Source organism: Fusarium oxysporum, chromosome III, assembly GCF_013085055.1.
Source record: "Fusarium oxysporum Fo47 chromosome III, complete sequence".
NCBI lineage: Eukaryota > Fungi > Ascomycota > Sordariomycetes > Hypocreales > Nectriaceae > Fusarium > Fusarium oxysporum.
In genome coordinates this window covers 2453791-2468564 of record NC_072842.1, presented here as the reverse complement: position 1 = coordinate 2468564, position 14774 = coordinate 2453791, and the positions used below count along the sequence as shown (strand labels likewise).

General features: G+C 50.3%; 4 protein-coding genes across 4 annotated transcripts; 2 read left to right on the top strand and 2 right to left on the bottom strand.

Annotated features, from left to right (window-relative positions):
* The first annotated feature begins 6162 nt into the window (after nt 1-6162).
* FOBCDRAFT_22845 (uncharacterized protein) lies at nt 6163-9047 on the top strand. The gene is made up of 3 exons (XM_054703810.2): nt 6163-6306; nt 6477-8927; nt 9000-9047. The coding sequence occupies exon 2, from the start codon at nt 6554-6556 to the stop codon at nt 8870-8872; it is 2319 nt and encodes a 772-aa protein (XP_054559785.1). The 5' UTR covers nt 6163-6306; nt 6477-6553; the 3' UTR covers nt 8873-8927; nt 9000-9047.
* A 484-nt stretch (nt 9048-9531) lies between these two features.
* On the bottom strand, nt 9532-10771 carry FOBCDRAFT_218093 (uncharacterized protein). The gene is made up of 3 exons (XM_059609497.1): nt 10583-10771; nt 10106-10444; nt 9532-10047 (listed from the first exon to the last, which is right to left on the bottom strand). Exons 1-3 carry the CDS (start codon nt 10698-10700, stop codon nt 9857-9859), a joined length of 648 nt encoding a protein of 215 aa, XP_059464448.1. The 5' UTR covers nt 10701-10771; the 3' UTR covers nt 9532-9856.
* Nucleotides 10772-11165: 394 nt separating this feature from the next.
* On the top strand, nt 11166-13068 carry FOBCDRAFT_22829 (Peroxin-3). The gene is made up of 3 exons (XM_031176455.3): nt 11166-11438; nt 11500-11864; nt 11917-13068. The coding sequence occupies exons 1-3, from the start codon at nt 11281-11283 to the stop codon at nt 12990-12992; spliced, it is 1599 nt and encodes a 532-aa protein (XP_031047588.2). The 5' UTR covers nt 11166-11280; the 3' UTR covers nt 12993-13068.
* A 524-nt stretch (nt 13069-13592) lies between these two features.
* FOBCDRAFT_198665 (Sybindin-like family-domain-containing protein) lies at nt 13593-14709 on the bottom strand (the record flags this gene model as incomplete). The annotated part of the gene is made up of 5 exons (XM_059608925.1): nt 13593-13696; nt 13751-14047; nt 14427-14515; nt 14608-14660; nt 14692-14709. 5 exons carry the CDS (start codon nt 14707-14709, stop codon nt 13593-13595), a joined length of 561 nt encoding a protein of 186 aa, XP_059464447.1.
* Between the last annotated feature and the right edge of the window lie 65 nt (nt 14710-14774).

Here is a 14774-nt window from a genome sequence, read left to right as displayed (position 1 = left end):
CATCAATTCACGATGACATTGTCTTGGAATTCGGATATAAGTCCGCACACGCACGAAGTGGGCATTGAGAAGGGAGTTTCAGTCTTGGACAAACCTGTGAGGTTGCAATGGGCATTACTCGTCTTGGCGGGAATTACTGGCCAAGCTGACAAGGCATGCAGTGAATGTGAGTATGAGTGTGAGTGTGAGGTGCGGGAGGTAGTGCATGTGGACTTGTCAATCTAAATGAAACATGCAAAGAGTCGGGATGAGCTAAACGAGGGTGCGAGGATGTAGGTACAGGGTCAGTTACGGCATGTCAGAGAGCCGAGAGTGTGTAATGTGTAGGCTATTCCATTCCTTACGAGTCGGCATGCCTTGGAAGGCGAGATATGAAGGCATACTCTGTAGAGATCATGAGATGCCCGTCAGGGATAGTAGAGCCTAGTATAGTGTTAACAGCACCAGAGATGGGGCCGAGATATGCCGGAAGCTTGGTCGAAAGAGACTATCGAGTCTTCCAGGGGAGAATCGAGGTACGTATGTGGTTGATGTGCCGAATTCTATGCCTAACTACAGCACGGAGTATAGGCACGGAGCGTCCGATATATGCAGGGGTAAATGGCTTGAATCCAAGACTCCACGATGGTTTGGCAGGGTTGGCTTTGCGAGCGAGTCTGAGAGGAAAACCTCGGCCGCTTGAGAACGAGGGAAATAAACAGAATGAAAGGAAATGAAAGAAAGGGAAAAGCAACAAAGCAAGTAAGATGGCAGTGAACTGAGCGCCCGATCGGATGAAAGCTCAGATCAGCTTCTGCTACCTTCATGATATGGTAGGTCTGGCCTCATGAGACCAACAGGCACAGGGCTACTGTAACAAGACCAACCAGATAGATAGATGTCACAGTAGATGCCTGCTTAGCCCGGGACTAGATGAGTTGTCAAAGTGTGAATCGCTTCAAGAAACTGGTTTTTGGAAAATTAGCATTTCTCATGCGACGGCAGTTGGGCGTTTTCTACTACCCAAGCCCTCTAAATCCCTGCCTCTACGAGGTGACTAGCTTTTTTGCTCTCTTTTCTCCTATATTCAATTGAATTCGCTTCACTTCACTTACAAGGCATGAACAGCACATCCCGTCCCAATATGAGAACCCATTGAAGCCCTTGAGAACCATTTGCGGAGAAAAAAAGGGCCTGGGCCTTGTCAAGAACTTACTGGGGTGTTTGCCCTTGAGCGAATGGCTTCGTGGAGCGTGTTCGATGTGGATATCAGTTTAATTGAGGATGGGGCACGAAACGAGACTGATCAGTTTCTTTTTAAAGAATGAATGAATCGTTTGACAGCGGTCATGATGTCACTGCGTCTAGGCGTCCAGGCGTCGAGGTGAGTGAGTTCGGATATTCATTCAGGGGATAAGATCAGCTGGCAAAGTTGTAAGTGCCCGTTCAAGGGAGGAATTTGGTGGACGAAAAAGCGGTCAAAATTATCACATCAGTCAATTGATTGTCATTACAACACCTCAGGCTCAGCTGAGGTGAGGTTAGGTCAGGTCAGGTCAGGTTAGGCCAGGTCAGGTCAGGTCAGGTCAGGTCAGGTCAGGACAAGTCAGATGGCGAGGTCGCATTTTGGGTTATATATCCATTCCTGCAAAGACCTACCAGACGAGAGAGAGGTTGGAGTCGTAGTAGAGTTTGTTGGGTGTTTACCTAAAGAGGCAATGTGTAAATAATGCAAGAGACAAGACGCGTTACAGAAGGTGAAAGAAAAAAAAAAAAGACGCGTCATAAGCTTGAATAATTGAGTTTTGGTGGTGTTAGTGTTAGTGTTAGTGATGGTGGGATAAAAGAGGAGGGGAAGCAGATCCAACTTGTGGGTTTTTGTACAGCACAGCCTGAGTCCTGACTGATCATGATGACGCCTCGCTTACTTACCCCGCTATGATACGGGATATTCAAGATTCGGTCTTGGTCTTCTTGGTCTGTCCTGGTCTCGATTTTTGGCCTTTCCTCCTCCCTCCGTTGAGCCGAATGTGGTTGTGGTTGTGGTTGCGTTGCGCTATTTCGAACGAGTCTGCAAGTAAGAAAACCCATTGACAGCTGAAACTATTGATGATGGAGCAAGGATCTGCTAGCCGATGATTGACTAAACTAATTAAGAGCACGTTAGTCAACCCACCGTAATAAATCTTGGTTCAGAGGTTGAGGCTGTTATCAGCGTTTGAGCCATTACATGAGGCGAGGTACGTTGTTCAATGGCCCTGGGTTTCTTCTTCAACAGTGGCCATGCATGTCTTGGCCTCAATTCGATCTACAATGCACATCCATTAAAACAGCCCAAAGCGAATTAATGACAGCTGCAATGGGGTTTACAACGCCCTGCAGGACCGTTGGCGCAACGGAATATTTATGCTTCTCGTGTTTTTTAAACCTCTGTTTACTCTGAGTATTTGATTGATGTGAGACGGTTCACTGCCAGTCTTCGATCGACATACTGCAAAGTATCTCGGGGCTTATTAACCTTCAAGGATATCAGTGCTCTAAGTTGATGAAGGGCACGTCCCTATGCCAGAAGGTCCAGAACCCAGATAGCATGGCAATGATGAACTTCAAGTGGTTTGCTCACAGGCTCAGCCTCCAGCTTTCAGCTATAAAGAGTTAAAGTGCCGTACTGCGTAAGTACTCTTCACTTTTCTGGTCTCAATGCAAACTCTAATAAACTGCGGAACGGAGGAAGATCAGAGGCGGCACGAGGAAAATCACGGTTCTTCACATGCAAGGGTGATCCTGTTAAAGTCTCTTTGTTGAGCCCCATTATCAGCGCCAATGTGATTGTCAGCCACCCAAGGATATCCATGGATGGGTCCATTACAACTCAAGACCGAGAACGACACCATGAACAATGAATGACGACGAAGAAGCGTTGTCGGTATGTAGAGGGAGAAGTTGAGATGCGGGGGTCTCGTATTTCTCCTCGTCGCTTGTTTCGCCTCTGCTGATGGTGGGTGCAGGCACCAAGAGCTAAGTAAGGTATCGCAATTCTGAGACTGCTCGATGCAACCTCTGCTGCAGACCCTTGGGATTGGCAGTATTTGATTGGTCCTCGACAACTACAATCCAAACAAGGATTGCCATTGAAGACGCGTCTTGGTCGACCAAAAGCGCGCCCAAACTTGCTATCTCATCGTCATCATCACCAGCTCACAGCTTGGTCGACTCGAACAAGGCAATTCACACATAACTCGCTTCAATCCACCCACACCATTTTTAATTCTTTGTCAAAAAGAACAAAGGCGGTGCGCACTGACCCTGATCTCGACTCTCTTTCAGTTTGCCGCATCCTTGCTCATTCTTGGTTGGCGGCCGTTTTATGCTACCTTAGCACTCTTACTTACCTACCACCTACTAAAGTACTGTGTTCAACGGTCTGCCTGTGACTGGACTTTTGAATTGACTCGGCCGGGCTTGACTTGACAGTCTTGACTTTGCCAAGTGAAGCATTCCACCTAGTTGCGCTTCCTCGACAAGGACAAGGCCAATCATCGTCTGAAGAACCCTGCTCGGAACCACGGGCTTGAGAGGGGGTGTTAAACTCCGTGATCTTTACCCATTACATCCATCAATCGATCATCGTAGGGAAAACGTATACTAAAAGTACATACATGCCTAGCAAGAGGAGGAGGAGAGGAAAAAGAAAAACGCCGATAAAATTCGAACAAAGACAAAGAAAGGCATTGATGAGCAAAGAGGCGTAGTCAATCCAATAGCTCTCGGCATCTCTAACGTTAGACCTTTTCTGCTTCCAACTGTGGCTGGCTGGCTGTTCTCGTTACGGTATAGCATGGCGTGGCATGGCGTCTCGTCTATCTGATGAGCTTTTCCTGTTTCTTCTACCACTAGGTATGGCTGCCGACTTGCTGTAAATATATGTCGATTTCATTTAAGCATTTCAAGAAGAAGAAGAAGAAGAAATGTATAAAAAGAAAGATAGTTGAATTGCCATGCGGAACTGGTCTCACTATAGGCAATGTAATATCAGGTATCTACCTTTAAGCTGTATCACTAAAAGTCCCTCGATTCTTGTGCCCGTTTCTGTCATATCCCCATATTCATCTGACAAGACATACAGACTTTCAGTCCAAGGTAGGATCGGCACCAAACACAATCCCAGCATCTGATCCGGAAGCATCCCACAGCACCACCACCACCAACAACAACAACAACAACAACACAGCACGGCACGGGCCATCAGTCAGAGCACGACATATTCGCTTCGCATCCAAATCTGAAAATCTTGGATGTACCACTTTTCTGATACGGCAGAAACGGAACGCAACAGGCACAGGCACAGGCACTGTACGTTAGGCCGTGAATACGGAGCACGCACAAAGACTCCGATAACAAGATCGAGATCTGCTGGGTGCCATCTCCACTGCCTAACATATATGCACATACATACACATCCCTAGTACTAAGTTTCGTATGGAGGAGAGCAGCCAGTTATCGTTTTTATGAAGTTCCAGGCTCAAACACCAAGGCCTCGAATAGCATGATCCACAGCCTGGTTGAACAATGTGGCCGCATGAGTCTGAGAAGATGTCTTCATTTCAGTGTCCTCCAATCCGTATTCATAGCCTATTGCGCGACCTCATCTCGCCTCGAGACGAGTGAATCTGACTTGTGCACTTAGATGACTTGAGGCAGAGAAGAAAGGAGGCTTCTGTCACTTTGTCTCTTTTGTCGACAACCAACACCCAATACAATCCCCCGCATTCAACTCAGCCAGTGCAATCGTGAAAATCTCTTGGCTGTTAGAGAATCAGACTGGCCAATCATTTCTCGTCAATCCCCGCGCGCGTCGAGGCCGAGGATGAGGGCGCCTGGTGATGCATCCGCTGCTGAAATGGAAATGGGACTTTCACGGTCCTTGTTAAGGTGACGCTAGTGGAGGGTTACCTAAGATCCCTGCATCCTCACGCCCCTAGTTTTACAGTGGCCCACACCTCACCTCGCGAGCTCACCTCACCTTGACGCTCTCCCTTTGGTCGGTTGGATCTTTTTTAGCTCTCAATCGCCCATTCCCGAAACACGTACGCCCTCGATTTATACACACCCTTGCTTTTACTTGGTTATCGCAACCTACCTTGCCTATCGAATCGAATCGTTGCGTTGCGCTGTGCTCTGCATCTCGACTTCTTCTCTCTCTTCTCTTCCCCTCCTGTTCTCCTCCTCCTTTCTCACCCCGTGATACTCGTTACTGCGACTTGATGCGAGCGAGACAAGAGAGGTCCGAGTTCAATCAGGTCCTGATCAATTAAAGTCCATATGACATCAGTCTCGCTCTGCCCGAACTGATCGATTTCGATTATCCGCCCATCCAATCTTGATACCAAGGCAGACCAGAGACAGTGCTCACGCAGAATCCCTCTTTTAGCTCTCACTCTCGCGCTCTTCCTGCCGTGTCGTGTCAGCCCGGGCGCTCTCCATCCAATCCCTGTCGCTGTTCTCATCATCCTCCCTGCGCCTGGTCCCCACTGGGCCTCACACACGGCGGCCACAGGTACAGCCATACGCGGTACAGCGCCCACTGAGAGACGGCCTAGCCCCCATCTCCAGCAGGTCCCAAGACGCCTCCGCACGCCAGCTGCTGCGCCGGAGGAGCCCTATTCTTTTTTCTCTCTCTTTCGTTTCTTGCCCGCATTCTCCTGCACTTGTACTGCAGGGCGCGGTGCAGTACACTAATCTTGGGCACCACACCTTGCACCTCGTCTTGGCTGCATCATTCTACAATCAACCTCCATCTCCTCCCTTGGTCGCACTCATACTCTCACTCTCACTCTTACTCTTACTCTTCTGCCCTTCCTCAGATTGTTTTCGCTATTCCGTCTCAGTCAGAATTAATCGACATTTGCGTCTCGTCCATTTGATAGAGAGTAATCGGCGACTACTCACTCACCTTTACTAACCTTTACCGCTTCTACATATCTGCACCTAGCTAATTGTCGACCCTACCTATCCTGGTTCACGATTTGCTCTTTAATCACCAGCTTTACCCTCTCGACCGTCCACCAACCTAGCCGGTCTTGACTCATCTGCGACAATATTCTAAACCGCTTTGATCTGCTGATGTTTCTTCGTCAACGCGACCCGGTCATCTTCATTCCTGCGGACCAAAGTCGCTTCTATATTCGGAGCAACTCCCAGAGACCGTGAACGAACGAACCCCAGATACCGGCTGCTCGTCCTATTGAACGCTCCGACCAAGTCACGACAGCCCTGTCAAAGCAGCCCCACAGCTCATTACTACCTTGAACTCCACGCTCCATCCAAGTCAGTAGGACGTCCTTTTCTTTCCCTCTCCCTCTTCCTTGCCGTCATGCACACTCGTCCCATTAGGCTCTGCCGGTGTCCACTCTTTAACTCCCACCTTCGCCCGTTATCTTACCGTCATCTCTTCCACTTTCCGTCCCCGGCATCGACTGACTAACCTTGATTTCAAGTACAGCGTTTGGTTCAACCATTTTGCTCAGTACCGCAGCCCCATTGACCCGATATCGAGCTTCGTTACTCGATCGACATGGGCAAACACACGCGTTTTCCCAGTTCCACTGGGCCGCTACAAATATTCCAGGACGACATGCCAGAGAATGTCACCCCAATGACCAGTCACGCTCCTATGCCCTCTGCCCCAAAGCAAGCCCGAAGGCCCTTGACCAGCTCAACCTCAAACGTCGTTTTCAACCCGCCCACCGCCTCTCACAATGCGCACTCGCCCTTCAAGCAACGGCCTTCCTCCGCCTCGCAAATCCCATTGGCCTCGGCCCACGGCAACAAATTAAACATGGTCGCGATGGCGCCTCCATCCAGGCGAAGCCATACCACGGATTCGTTACAAAAGAAACCTTACCTATCGAACTTTAAGACGATGCCTCAAAAGCAAAGTTTTGACATGGCTTGGGATTACGGAAAGGAGAACGTCCACCCTCAGCTCTTCCCGGCACCTCCTGCGATTGATTCGTCGGTCAGCAACTACTATCAGAAGCCAAACGGCAAGCGCGCTCTCATGGAGGCTGCTCCCATCAAGGAATTCAGGCCTGCCAAGAAGACAAAGGCTGAGCCAGTGACAGCGACAGCGACAGAGCCTGAAGCAGAGACAGAGGCGACAACTGTTATTCCTCCCCACGATAGTTTCCCTCCAATTATCGATGATGGCAACAAACCCGCCCTCAGCTACGCCGACCTGATCGCTATGGCCATCTTCCGATCCCCCAACCGACGACTGACACTTGCTCAGATTTACAAGTGGATCAGCGACAACTACTCCTTTTATAGCCCTACTGATGCTGGCTGGCAAAACAGCATTCGCCATAACCTCAGTCTCCAGAAGGCTTTTGTGAAGATCGAGAGACCTAAGGATGACCCTGGTAAAGGCCACTACTGGGTGATTAAGCCCGGTCACGAAGCACAGTACCTGAACAAGAAGCCGACTCGCAAGTCTGCCTCCGCATCCGAGAACCTTCACGTCATGTCGACTCGACTCGAGCCTTCCCGACCGGCTTCGGCACCGACTCAGGAACCTACACTACCGCCCCCTGTTCCAACCTGCCAGCCGGCTCTGCCACCTCTTCCTACCTCCCAGGCCACCATGTCAATGCCAGTCGATCTCTCGTCCGACGCTACCATTCCTGTCTCGGACAACCTGGGTCCCGAGGATGCTGCTGACAAGGCCGACCAAGAACTCTCTCTCGACTCATATCTCTACTCGCCTCTGCCTGCCGCCATACACTCGTCACCGCCTGTCTCTCGGCATGTGGATCATCGAAGTAACACGCCGCCTACCGTCTCCCGAAATATTGCTTCATCTGTCTCACGGTCTCATAAGCGCAAATTTGCATCCATGGACGACAGCGGTTACTATTCTTCTGTCGAGATGTCATCCGCTATCAGGCCTAGCCAAAAGTTCATGCTGACATCTGAGGCTGACCGCCCTCGAAACAAGTCGAGGGGCCGTGCTGAGGAGGAGATCGCCCGTATTCGGAAATCATCTCCTTTTAGCCCGACCAAGACACGATTCTATTCCGCCATTCCACCTGTCTCTTCGTCTCCTCTCCGACCAGCGTACGACAAGCAGATGCTGCCACCGATTACTCCTATGGTCAAACTTAATCCTCCTGCTCGACCACCTCCATCAGCCTCTCCAAACACCAACCTTCGACTTCACCGCGACGCGGTCCGGAACATGCTCCAGTCACCCGATAGGAAAGGCGACGCTGAGAACATTCCTTATAGCCCAGCTTTCTACCTAGGCAACGACTTCTGTCCGTCCAACTTCGGTGTGAGTATCCTTAGTGATGGAGAGTTCTCTATGAATCAGGACTTGACTGGTATGGGTTGCCTTGAGGATGGTTCTTTCCCTGTCATGAGCTCAGTCGAGGCTGGGTCTCCTATGAAGCGTCCCGCGAAACGTACCCGTCTAGATCGAACTGTTTCCGCATCAGTTCTTGGCGATATCACCAACTCCGCTGCCAGAAAGCCCATCGCCTCTGCTCCACTACTACGGCCACCTGAGCAGTCTATGCAGTTCGATACCCCGAGCAAGGCATTCGAGGGTCTGAGCTCCCCAAGCAAGATGTTCCAGGAATCTCCTTTGCGAAATCAGTCCACAAAGTTTGCCGACTTCTTGAATGTTTCCTTGGACCCCAATGACTGGACTTCGGGGGCTATGATGGACCAACTGGACTTTACCCGCCCCAACGCTGGCGGCATTACAGATATGCCGGAGCTCGACATTTTCAAGGGTTTTGACAAGATTGGATCCACATCGCAGAACAACAGCAGAAATCCCCCAAGGAGCAACAAGCCCGGATTACCGCGAAGCTATACGACTCAATTTTAAAACCAAGACGACACTGAAAACGAACGTGGCAAGATGACGAAATAAGCATAAATATGTATGACATTCATGATTTGACGAAAGAATATAAAAACATAACAATTCCTTCGAGAACTGACCTATATACAAGGCCCAATTGTGGCTTGTAGATGTTGGGTCGTGTCCGGTATGGACTAGAACAGAGAGACTCGGCATCAGCCGAGTGCTCGGATGGCTTCACAGCTAGCGGTTGACGACGATAATGACTTTGGGGCGCGTTCTGCTCGCTCACAAGGCTTGGGATGCTGAATAGCAATTTTGTGGGATATGTTATGCTATTCTCTGCCAGGAGTTTGGATGGTTCTCTGAGAGGAATGATGAATGGTATTGCGCGCATATTACATGTTCTCGCTTTTTGGGGGGTTTGCTTACTTTGGTTTTCGGGGATGGAAAGAACAGGGAAGGGCAGGGAAATGAAAGGAACGGTCTGGACATTCGACCACGTATGGTAGCTCCTATTTACATTTTGGCTTCAATCACAGTGCTTATTAACGTTTACTACGCTGATGCAAAGTCAATATCCCGTGCGTCGCTGTGACTTACTACCGGTGAATCAAATCTGTCTCTCCAGACATCTAGACCAGCCAGTACTCCGTGTTTCATTCAGATAATGCACGAGTGGCGGAAGCACTTCTCTTGTGTGTCACTGGCAAGCTTACGAGCCGTCATGTTGTTGGAAAGGGGTATCAATTATGAATGACCTATGTATACTGGCTATTAGTCATGACTCCTTAAACGCCTTTGATCTATACATCCCAGATGAATGGATCTTCTATACCATTCACCAGGCCTGGTCAGCCCTTGACTTCTGTAACCTATTCCACAAATCCACCATTGACCGTGTCCCAGAGGAAATTGTTTCTATAAAGGTACAGCAAGGTCGAGGCAATATAAGCGCCGCAAGCCCGCAATGATCTTGGGGCGTGAGACTCTTCCGAACTCATCATTCTAGTATATACGCATCCGTGTTGCCCAACCTGCCGCCTCCTTTTGGTCAATGTTGATCTTGTAGGGGAACGGGTTAGTACCCTGAGTTGTGATGGGCGGTATGTGATCTTTGTGTGTATTAACGAATGCGACTATCTTCATCGCTGTTGCTGAGAGGGTCTGCTCCATTGCTCGTCGAACTTTAGCACGTTCTAAACCACATATTAGCAATTCCCTTAGGATACTTTAGAGTGAGGGGGAGGTCCATACCACTCTCTGTTCTTGGCTCGGCGACAGTCACTTTGATGGTCCAACACTCCCAACAAACCTCTTCGTCGCCACGGGACAGCCAGGCTTTGCGACGACGTTTCTCGAAAAACTGAACAACGAGCTGACCGCGCCCACCGTTACCACTTCCGGTGCTGGCGCTATTAGCACCGCCTGATGAGCGCTGGACATCGATCTGACGCTCGAGAGCCGCGACGCGCTGATCTATCATAGTCTCAAGCTCGTCGTCGTCGACATAGGGAAGCGTCGTGTCAAGGACCTCGCGGGTTTGTGGGACGATAGAAGGGAAGAATCGATTAAAAAATATGGTATGCAGTATTCCTGTGAGAAGGCATGTTAATGAGGCGCATTCATGATGATTTTGAGAACATCGTCACTTCTTTGTCGTCACAAGTATAGCGGGGTGGGTGTCCAGGGTAGTGTGACGATCAAGAGAACAAGCAAGCAAAGCAAACTTGCCTTTGACTACTTCACGAACCGAGCGCGGGTCGGCGAATACGTCAAGGATAAACTCTGGTGGTTCTTGTTGGTCCATATTATCGGTGCTGTTGTAAAGTCGATTGTGGGCTATGATCATGGTTGAGGGGAGTTGAAGAAGGAGGCTGAGATAGACGCGAGAGAAGATGAGATGAGATTGAGAATGGAGATAGATAGTGACTCTCCAGACGAAACAACGTCACTGAACCATAAAAGGGAGGGGCATGGGATCGATTTAGGTGGTCCCCACTTACCCCGTGCTTCAGCTCACCTCAGCACAGCCACGCAGTTAGATGGTCAATCATCTTTATCTCACCAGCCACACATCATCTCGTAAACTCCACCTCCACCTCGGCCACGTCTACCGACTCCGACCACGGGGTAAAGGTATATCAAGCCTCCATCCATATTCGAGGCCGAGGCTCGGGCTCATGTTGGCATTGGCATTGACATCCAACCCTGAACCTTTTTTTTTTTTTTTTAAACTCCCCTAACTCCAACCTTACCCCAACGAGAAGCTCCCAGACCGAACCCGAACTCTCAACGGCTTCTTAACGTCCACATGCTCACACAGTGGTACCCATTGCCTCGGTGAATCGATCGATATACTTTACGTACAGTTACAACTTGTGAACAATTGATCACCGTTTCCCCATCGTATCTTCCATTATCTTCAAATCATGTTCACATCTGCTCGGCGCTGGCTGCGCAACAATCGTACGCCCATTGCTGTCGGCGTGGGCGTCATCGGTGCCGGTTACGTCGCGACGCAATATGTCATTGGAAAGCTTAATGATGCCCGCGAGCGCATGAGCAGCGAGCGCATCGCCAAGGAGAAGTAACCATCACCCATCTGATAGCAATGATACGCAAACATATACTGACAACCCATGACACAGTCTGCGGCGTCGCTTCGAACAGAATCAGGAGGACTGCACATTCACCGTCTTGGCTCTCCTGCCCTCCGCCACGACGGCCATTCTCGAAGCCATGAACACGGAGCAGATCACATTTGAGATTCAGCAGATGAAAGCCACCAAGGCTATAAAGAATGGTGGCCCTGAGTCTGCAGCGCCACCCAGCATCGCAGATACTACATTGACAGAGGACGATGGGAAGAGTATGGCTGGCCAAAGCGAGAGCGGTGTACAGTCCAGCCAGGCCCCTACATCGTCACCATTCAACGCCGGTGGCGAAGCGAACAAGGAAGCACCCAAGCCTCGCAAGACGAAGCGACAACTATGGGATGACGTGACCATCAGCGGTGAGTAACAGCCTTGCTCTCCTTCTCTGCACAGAACTAACACACACTGCAGCGGTGACGCGGTCTTTTACTTTGATATATACCCTCGCGCTGCTTACAATGCTAACTCGGGTTCAACTCAACCTCCTTGGCCGAAGAAGCTATCTATCGAGCGTGGTGGCCCTCGCAACAGGTGGCCAACAAGGCACCATCAGTCTTGAGAACAACGATGACGACAACACAGAACAGACATATGGCAGTGACTTCGACATAAATCGCAAGTACCTGACCTTCAGTTGGTGGCTACTCAACAAAGGATGGGTGGACTTGATGCGCCGAGTGGAGAGCGCCGTGCGCACCGTCTTTGGCAGCCTGAGCCCTAGGGACCTCCTGAGCTTTGAGAGGTTCTCTGAGCTGACGACCGAGGTGAGGAAGCTTGTCGAAGGCTCTACAAAGGAGGAGCGTCAGAAGTCAGACTGGCTCAACTTCCTCCTCCCACCCAGAGGCATGGAGGACGAAGTGATTCGAGAGTCGGGCATCCTCGACGAGACATCTAATCAGGGTGGCGAACAGTCAACACCCGCGTCACAGGCAATTCTGAGACGGCTGCTTGACGAGACAGCCGACCTTGTCGAATCACCCAGTTTCACGCACGTCCTCACTCTCCTCCTCGACGCAGGTTTCTCCTATCTCATTGATAATAAGCTCGCCACGGCCGCGTTTGAACTCCCGGCCTCAGATGGTATCGTCACTCCCGAACTTAAGGACCAGCAGCGCTCAAAGGTGATTCTACTGCCCAAGATCCTGTCGGTGTTGACACGTCAGGCACATGTTATTGGCGATGGAATGCCCAACGAATACCTCCAGAAGATGGAGACTGTCCGTGATCTGGAGGCTTTTGCTGCTGTCGTGTATTCAAGTAATTGGGAGCAGGAAATTCGCACAGATGATGACCTGATGGCCAGTGCTGTTGATCTTGGCGCTTCGCAGACAACTGGTGTCACCAAGGTGTCGCAACCACAGACTCGGACACAGACTCAGACACAGACACAAGTCCACGGTGCACAGGGGGAATCAAGCCTGGTTGTGGTAGACCCTCAGGGGGGCTTCGAGAGCGCATGGGGACGAGCAGTGGAGGACAAGTCGTGAAGCGTATGTATTTTGGTTGTGTTTGTTGTGTTGCTACATAACTTTGGGAGTCATGGCGGGATCATTACATGGGAATCAGGGATGGAGATAAAGGAGCAGCATAATATCGGGAAGCACCTGGGCCACTGAAGACGCAAACAAATGTCACGTGTTAGTCATTTAGAGGCGAGTATATGGTGTTGATATAGTTTAGTCGAGTCTGAGGGATTTGGTTTAACAACCCACCTCTTGTAACATTGATGCCGGTAATGGCGTTGGGTATAGTCCTCTCTTCTCTACTTCCGCATGCCTCCTTAGCCGAACGTGCCGAACGTGAGGGACGTTTCCGGGCTTCTGGTACGGACTCGCGCTGCCATGCCGAAACCGTCATCCTGCTCGGAGCCGGGCAACACGAGTGCCCTGTTCTCGTGTTTGGGTTATTCTCCTGATGGCTGGGAAACGCCTCCTTCATACCTCCAGCCTTCAGGCCATGCCCGGGAGCGCAGTATCTAGACTGGAGGGGAAGTTGGTTTGTTTCCCCATCTCAAAAGCCCCATGGTTGTAGGTGGTATTTTCAAACGCAATGCTTTGAAAAGTGCTCATTATTCTTGCTCCTCCCGCTCACATCAAGCCCCTGATGAACTGATCGAGGCCCAACTCGAAGAGCTCGTTCTTGACACCATCGCCGTTTTTGTGTTCCACTGGCGCCAGGGGGTTCTTGACCACTACAAAGAAAAGTTAGCTCAAATGTTACACTCTTCCTGGCTCATAAACCACACCATATTCCACCCATAGGTTGATGTAAATTTGGTGTAGCACATTGCGCATGCTCAAGGTCGCTGTGTCGGTGAGGATAACAAATCTCAAGTTGGCGGGTGTTTCGTAAAAGTGTAGCTTATACTGGGCAGTTCGGTAGCTGATGAATGCATCGTCGTCGCCGCCGAGCTTACGGACCATATTTCGAAGGGAGAAAACTGTGCCGAATAGGAGCTTTGCGTCATCAGAGGACGTGCTCGGAGCAGCGGTTTCGGAGCCCGCTGATGGCGGAAGCCAGGACTTAGAGTAGACGCATTCGGCTGAAAGAGAGAAGAAGGGCTGTCAATCGGGAGGTCTAGAGGGGGAAAGGCGAGGGAATTTTCTCACTGTGTCGGTCGAAGATGTGGAATGAATAGACAACCATGATAGAGATTCAAGGGTGTTCAGGTCGACGTGTAAGTTGAACTGCGATGGGTTTGGGTAGGTATTGCTTGAACAAGTCGGCGGACAGGTATAGCTCGTGTTGATGCAGACTCAAATTCGCGGCAGTGGTGTCTATATCTCGTTGGTTAAGGGTGGGAGCCTAGAGACAGATGTTGAAGCAGCTGGAATGCGATGCGATTCGATACGATGCGATGAATTGTTTTGGTGTAGAGGGAGGTCAAGCCTATGATGGAACCTCCCGCCTTCCAGCCTTACCTAACTGTGGCGCCTGTGCCCGTTGAAGTTTAGTGAAGAGCTTAGGTGGGGTAGGGCCTAAAGCTCTCGACCAGTTGTCCCCAGGCTGACTGCAGGTGTCCAGTCCCCTAGTTAGTAGGTACCTTAGACAGATTGTGCCCCGCCTGTAAGCAGCTCGCTCAGCCAAGGCTCACTCACTTACTGACGGGACTCGAAAAAGACCTTTGGTTCGTTCCATCCCTCTGACTGGTACCTCTACCACCAAATCATATCACATGGCACTAACAATCACTCTTAAACCCATTTTTGTCTGTCGCGCTTCCCTTCTTCCTCTTTGAACCATCTTCAATTGCAGAACATACATACATA